This window comes from Heteronotia binoei, chromosome 8 (assembly GCF_032191835.1).
Source record: "Heteronotia binoei isolate CCM8104 ecotype False Entrance Well chromosome 8, APGP_CSIRO_Hbin_v1, whole genome shotgun sequence".
NCBI lineage: Eukaryota > Metazoa > Chordata > Lepidosauria > Squamata > Gekkonidae > Heteronotia > Heteronotia binoei.
This window is the reverse complement of record NC_083230.1, coordinates 119,745,756-119,753,141: the sequence shown is the minus strand read 5'-3', so window position 1 is coordinate 119,753,141 and position 7,386 is coordinate 119,745,756. Positions and strand designations below refer to the sequence as shown.

At 48.6% G+C, this 7,386-nt stretch overlaps 1 protein-coding gene across 1 annotated transcript in view; it reads left to right on the top strand.

Moving 5' to 3' along the window:
• The first annotated feature begins 267 nt into the window (after nt 1–267).
• The window catches only part of LOC132576638 (phosphoserine aminotransferase-like), a 31,140-nt gene continuing 24,021 nt past the window's right edge, over nt 268–7,386 (top strand). Inside the window, exons 1-2 of the mRNA XM_060246004.1 lie at nt 268–431; nt 4,806–4,866. Of these exons, the coding sequence (XP_060101987.1) occupies nt 372–431; nt 4,806–4,866 (121 nt within the window). The 5' untranslated portion in view covers nt 268–371. The remainder of the gene's footprint in view (nt 432–4,805; nt 4,867–7,386) is intronic.

Sequence of the window (7,386 nt, the reverse complement as noted above, 5' to 3'; positions counted from 1 at the left end):
GGGAAGCAAGAACCAGCCGCTGCTTCTCCCGCTGGCTGCTGCCAAAGGGGAGGGGCGGAGGGCTGCTGGCGAGTCTCCCGGCCGCTCCATCCCGAGCTTGGGATGTTGCAACCTCCCTTCTGCCTTGCACCGAAAAGGATGGGATGATCACGCAGCGCGCTCGTGGCCGCCGGGCCAATGATTACACCGACTGCCAGCCTTGGACCAATCCGAGCCTGGGAATTTTACCCTACCCCTGTGCAAGGAACCAATAGGAGAAGAGGAGAGCTGAGCAGTGTCCTGGTTCTGCGCGCGCCCTTGGAGTCGGGGATCTCGAGCCCAGCTGCGCTGCGCGCGGAACTTTTGCTGTTGCTGGAGAGTCCGCGGGGACCATGGCTGCCCAAAAGCACGTGGCGAACTTCGGCGCAGGGCCGGCTAAGCTGCCGCGTTCGGTAAGAAAAGGGGCAGCGGAAAGGCTGAGCGGGGGTCTCTCGCAAAGAGGACGTGTGCAGCTCCATCCTATGTGTGCAGGGAAGTGTGGAGCCCCATCCTATACCAGAGTTCCGCTGAATTCGGTGGAACTTGCTTCTAACTCAGCGCATCTAAGGTTGCATGAGCAGGCGGGCTGCTTCGGAGCGTAGATTTTAGGGTTGCCAAGTCCAATTCAAGAAACATCTGGGGACTTTGGGGGGTGGAGCCAGGAGCAAGCGTCTGACAAGCACAATTGAACTCCCAAGGGAGTTCTGGGCATCACATTGAAAGGGACCGCAAACCTTTTTAAATGCCTTCCCTCCACTGGAAATAATGAAGGATGGGGCAACTTCTTTGGGGGCTCATAGAATTGGGCCCCCTGGTCCAATCCTTTTGAAACTCAGAGAGTATTTAGGGGAGAGGCACTGGATGGTATGTTGAAAATTTGGCGCTTCTACCTAAAAAAAACAGCGCCCCCCCACCCCACATAACCACGGATCAATTCTCCATTCTACCCTATGGCAGGGGTGGCCAACGGTAGCTCTCCAGATGTTTGTTGCCTACAACTCCCATCACCCCCAGCCAGCATGACTGATGGCTGGGGCTGATGGGAGTTGTAAGCAAAAAACATCTGGAGAACTACCGTTGGCCACCCCTGTCCTATGGGAATCAGTTCCCATAGGGAATAATGGAGTGCCCAGCAGACATTCTCTCCCCCCCCCCGCCCCGTTTCTGATGATCCTGAAGCGGGGGGGGGGAGGGCCTCCAAACCGTGGGATCCCCCGCCCCCACCTGGAGACCGGCAACTCTAGTAGATTTATATATGACAGTGTTCGAGATCAGCATTTCGGAAATGAGAGAGAGACTGAGGGTGGAGGGGGTACCTGTTGCTCAAAACTCCACTGGGAGGAAGGGCAACTCCGTAGTGCTCTAAGCTAAGGGTTCCTGGCGAGCTTGGTGTTTTTCTGAAGCGTAGAAAGGAACGTGAGGTTCCGGTGTTATGGACTGACCGTGAAGAAAAGTTAGCAACGTTGTGAGCAAGGAAGGATTTCGTCCTACCGGTTAAAATGGAACAAAGTCCAGCGAGGATCGGTCCTTGAAAAGCCTCAGCAATGTTGATTATACTTTATAGACGGTCTCTTGGTTGCCTTCTGCGGGCGTTTTGCTGAGTAAACGGAATTCGCTAGCATGTTACGACTAGCTTGCCTCTTTTTAGCTTGGCTTAAAGCATTTTCTGCATGGAGTATTCTTTTTAGTTTCGTTCCCCCCCCCCTCCCCCCTGAAAAATTACAAATCTAGAGCAGTTCCCAGGAAGAGACGCTTAGTAACGCTGTCCCAAGCAGAATGGTAAGAGGGGGGGGGGGAGAATTTTCTTTCAAGGATATTCCACAACAGCTGGCAAATTCTGTGTTGCATCATGACCCCTTTCCCTGTCTTTTATCTACTGAATACATTGAAAAGGCCATGGTCCTTCTCCCATTGCTGTCAGTAGATTCAAAATCTGATAACATTTCATTTAGAACAGCTCCAGATGGTCTGAAGCAACAGAACGAAGCTGGAGTCAAGTGGCACCTTTAAGACCAACCAAGTTTTATTCAGAATGGAAGCTTTCGTGTGCTCTAAGCACACTTCAGCCCACTTTCTCTAAATTTAGGACTGCTTGCCATTCCTTACTATTGTCTGATGAAGTGTGCTTAGAGCACACGAAAGCTTCCATTCTGAAGAAAACTTGGTTGGTCTTAAAGGTGTTACTTGACTCCTGCTTTGTTCATTGAGAACGGCTGTTATCCGTTTTACAGGGGGGGGAAAGTGTAGTTGACTGGGGAAGGCAATGGCAAACCACCCCATAAAAAGTCTGCCATGAAAACATTGTGAAAGCAACATCACTCCAAAGTCAGAAACAACTGGTGCTTGCACAGGGGACGACCTTTACCTTTAACAGCCCCATGGTGCAGAGTGGTAAAGAAGAAGAAGAAGAAGATATTGGATTTATATCCCGCCCTCCACTCCGAAGAGTCTCAGAGCGGCTCACAATCTCCTTTCCCTTCCTCCCCCACAACAGACACCCTGTGAGGTGGGTGGGGCTGGAGAGGGCTCTCACAGCAGCTGCCCTTTCAAGGACAACCTCTGCCAGAGCTATGGCTGACCAAGGCCATTCCAGCAGGTGCAGGTGGAGGAGTGGGGAATCAAACCCGGTTCTCCCAGATAAGAGTCCGCACACTTAACCATTACACCAAACTGGCTCTCCTAAAGCTGCAGTACAGTCTGAACTCTCTGCTCACAACCTGAGTTTGAACCCCAGCGGAAGCTGAGTTTTCAGGTAGCCAACTCCAGGTTGACTCAGCCTTCCATCCTTCCGAGGTTGGTAAAATGAGTCCCCAGCTTGCTGTGGGGGGGTGTAGAAGACTGGGGAAGGCAATGGCAAACCACCCCATAAAAAGTCTGCCATGAAAACGTTGTGAAAATGTCACCCCAGAGTCAGAAACGACTGGTGCTTGCACAGGGGACCTTTCCTTTTCCTTTCCTTTTCTCCACCTTAAGGAGCCTCAAAGTTGCTTAAAATCCCCTTGTGAGGCACCTTTGAGGTAAGTAGGGCTGAGAGAATTCTGAGAGAACTCTGATTGGCCCAAGAGCATTTAACAGGCTTCATGAGGAGATGTGGGGAATCAAACCCAGTTTTTTTCACATTAGAGTCTGCCGCTCTTAACCATTACACTGTGCTGGTTTATTAAAGAAGGAGCTTCTGTGTATATTAAGGCTTACATCCAAATAATTTTGTAAGTTGTTTATTTCATACTTCTTCTTACCCCATTAATTCATATTGTTTAGTCCATTTCTAAGTTGTTTACTTCATATAGAAACAAAGATGCCTGCAGAAGCATTAGATCTGATCTTTGGGGGGGAGGGGATCGTCTTCTGCTGGCTGTCTGGAAATAAGGCAGCCTAAATAGTTGTATCCTCTAAAACAGGGGTGTCAGACATACAGTTCGGGGACCAAATTAGACCCCCGGAGGGCTCCTGTCAGGCCCCTGAGCAGCTGGCTGTCATCTGCTTCCTTCTCCCTCTCTCTTGCTTCCGTCTGCATCACAGCTTGCTTTTCAAGGCTTGCTCAATTGCACAGGAGCTACAGAGCAAAACCTCTATTTTCTCCATTGTCTGAGGCTCCTCCCATGGGGAGGAAGGGAGGAGGAATAGCTTGTTTTGCCAGGCTCTCTCAATTGCACAGAGAGCTACTGAGCCAAGCCTCTCTTCCTTCTATTGGCTGAGGCTCCTCCCTCTCCTGGTCCCCTGGGGAAGGAAGGAAAGAGCCAGAGCTTCGTTTGTCCAGTTCCCTGGATGCCATGGGAGAAATGCAAAGAAGGCATCTTTAAGACCAACGAGTGCCAACATTTTAAGCATGTTTTAAGGTTTTTAAAAATATATATTTGTGTCTGCCTGTGTTTTTCATAAAATTTATATCTCTGCTACCTAATCTTAAATAGGTATACACATGGCCTAGGCCAACACAGCCCAGTCCGGCCCAACAAGGTCTCATTTATGTCAGATCCAGCCCTCATAATAAATGAGTTCGACACCCCTGTAAATGGGCCCAGATGACATACAGAAATATTTCTATTTCCTGCAGATTAATTGCACATCAACAGAGAAAAAGGAACAGACTGATACAACATGGGGGGGGGGGGGTTGTGAGCACCTTGATCTCAGAGTGGGATGGTGTAAGGAATGTTTGAAACTCTGGGACTGGGTCATAATTGCTAAATATGGGCATAATTCGGAAGTACTCAGTAGGATAAAAAATGTCCCACATCCTGCCAATGAGGTTTGAATCTGCATGGGTAAAAGAAGGTATTCAGAGGATCTCAGTGAGTACGCTGGTACACGGCGAGGTGATCATTTGAAGAAGAAGATATGGGATTTATATCCTGTCCTCCACCCCGAATCTCAGAGTCTCAGAGCGGCTCACAATCTCCTTTAACTTCCTCCCCCACAACAGATACCCGGTGAGGTGGGTGGGGCTGAGAGGGCTCTCCCAGCAGCTGCCCTTTCAAGGAAAGCTCTGCCAGAGCTCTGGCTGACCCTAGACCATTCCAGCAGGTGCAAGTGGAGGAGTGGGGAATCAAACTCCGTTCTCCCAGATAAAAGTCCACACACTTAACCACTACACCAAACTAACAGAAATAAAGGGCACGGTTGTATCAACCCAAAACCATCCCCCTCCCGCCCCAGTCCGTGGAAAAATTGTTTTCCACAAAACCAATCCCTGGTGCCAAAAAGGTTGAAGACTTCTGATTTACACTGCGTGTGATATGCCGCTGACAATTGTACACTTGTATTGAATGATTGTTCTATTGCAGGTATTGTTAGAAGCCCAAAAAGAACTGGTGGATTATAAAGGCCTTGGCATTAGTGTTCTTGGTAAGTTTACTTCATTGGTTTTATTATTGTTTTTAAAAGTCTTTTTGATCTTTCATTATAGTTTAAATGATGAGCTGCATATTAGAATAGCTACATATTCCAATAAAAGCACTGTGTGTTTCCAGCGTTATCTAGAAGGTGCCATTCGGAACACTATCACTGTGAATCATATATGGACATATGAAGCTGCCTTATACTGAATCAGACCCTGGGTCCATCAAAGTCAGTGTTTTCTACTCAGACTGGCAGCGGCTCTCCAGGGTCTCAAGCTGAGGTTTTTCACACCTATTTGCCTGGACCCTTTTTTGGAGATGCCAGGGATTGAACCTGGGACCTTCTGCTTCCCAAGCAGATGCTCTACCACTGAGCCACTGTCCCTCCCCATGAGCCACTGTCCCTCCCCTCCAGTTTGGTGTAGTGGTTATGTGTGCGGACTCTTATCTGGGAGAACCGGGTTTGATTCCCCACTCCTCCACTTGCACCTGCTGGAATGGCCTTGGGTCAGCCATAGCCCTGGCAGAGGTTATCCTTGAAAGGGCAGCTGCTGTGAGAGCCCTCTCCAGCCCCACCCACCTCACATGGTGTCTGTTGTGGGGGAGAAAGGTAAAGGAGATTGTGAGCCACTCTGAGACTCTTCGGAGTGGAGGGCAGGATATAAATCCAATATCTTCATCTACCTCACAGGGTGTCTGTTGTGGGGGGGGGGAAGGTAAAGGAGATTGTGAGCCGCTCTGAGACTCTTCGGAGTGGAGGGTGGGATATAAATCCAATATCTTCATCTACCTCACAGGGTGTCTGTTGTGGGGGAGGAAGGTAAAGGAGATTGTGAGCCGCTCTGAGACTCTTTGGAATGGAGGGTGGGATATAAATCCAATATCTTCATCTACCTCACAGGGTGTCTGTTGTGGGGGAGGAAGGTAAAGGGGATTGTGAGCGGCTCTGAGACTCTTCGGAGTGGAGGGCGGGATATAAATCCAATATCTTCATCTACCTCACAGGGTGTCTGTTGTGGGGGCGGGAAGGTAAAGGAGATTGTGAGCCGCTCTGAGACTCTTCGGAGTGGAGGGCGGGATATAAATCCAATATCTTCTTCTTCTTCCCCTGAGCCACTGTCCCTCCCCACATTTTTATTCCTTCTTCCAAAGGTAGCATAGATGGGGTCCTCTCATTTTATTTTTTGAACAGCTGTCAGGTGAACTGAACAAAGATTGTTACTGGTCCAAAGTCATCCTCTCAGTGGGGTTTGAATCTGGGTTGTTCTGATTCAAATGGAAAATTCTAACTCCTATATGGTATTGTTTTTTGCTGTTCCCCTCTCACTTCTCTTCTAAAACAAATGATGCATCTAGCTACTTCTGCTGTTTCTTTCCTAGGAGAGCAACGCTTCAGTATTCTTAGAGATGTAATGGAATATTGAAGCGTTGGTGTCCTAGGAAAGAATTTTAGTAATGTACTCTTGAAGCTCGTTGAAGCACTATGTGAAACAGAGAGAATAGCGCAACTCTGTTGCGTTCTGATGCCTTGCTGCATTACATCATTCTACTCATCTGTTCACCAAAAAGATTGGAGCGTTGCACCCCATTTGAATATTGACCTTTTTTCATCACAGCCCGGATCTTCCGTTCAAGAAATTTCATGCTTATGAACATATGTAGCTGCCTTATACTGAATCAGACCCCCGGTCCATCAAAGTCAGCATTGTCTACTCAGACTGGCAGCGGCTCTCCAGGGTCTCAAGCTGAGGTTTTCCGTGCCTACTTGCCTGGACCCTTCTTAGTTGGAGATGCCGGGGATTGAACCTGGGACCTTCTGCTTACCAAGCAGATGCTCTACCGCTGAGCCACCATCCCTCCCCAATTTAACTTTCAAATAACACTGTTTCTTATGGGTCTACTGTGGAGGGGTTGGGAGAATGAACTTAAAAGTTATTGTACGGCAAACTTAGTTGGAAGTTGCTTCTGAGTTAACTGTATTTAGGGATGTCTTGCACATGCAATGCAAGTTGAGTCTTTTTAGCTGCCGTATGATCTATGTTGCAGAATATTGCAGAAGGGATCCCTGAGCAGGGTTTCATTATCCTTGCTGTGGCCTTGAGGATATCACACACAGAGTGCATAAAAGGCTCATGGACTTAAGTAGTATGGATAAGACTTAACATATGAAGCTGCCTTATACTGAATCCCTCGGTCCATCAAAGTCAGTATTGTCTACTCAGACTGGCAGCGGCTCTCCAGGGTCTCAAGCTGAGGTTTTTCACACCTATTTGCCTGGACCCTTTTTAGTGCGAGATGCCGGGGATTGAACCTGGGACCTTCTGCTTCCCAAGCAGATGCTCTACCACTGAGCCACCGTCCCTCCCCTGCTCTCCAGGGTCTCAAGCTGAGGTTTTTCATACCTATTTGCCTGGACCCTTTTTTGGAGATCCAGGGATTGAACCTGGGACCTTCTGCTTCCCAAGCAGATGCTCTACCACTGAGCCACCGTCCCTCCCCATAGTATTATGGATACGGATGTGGTCAG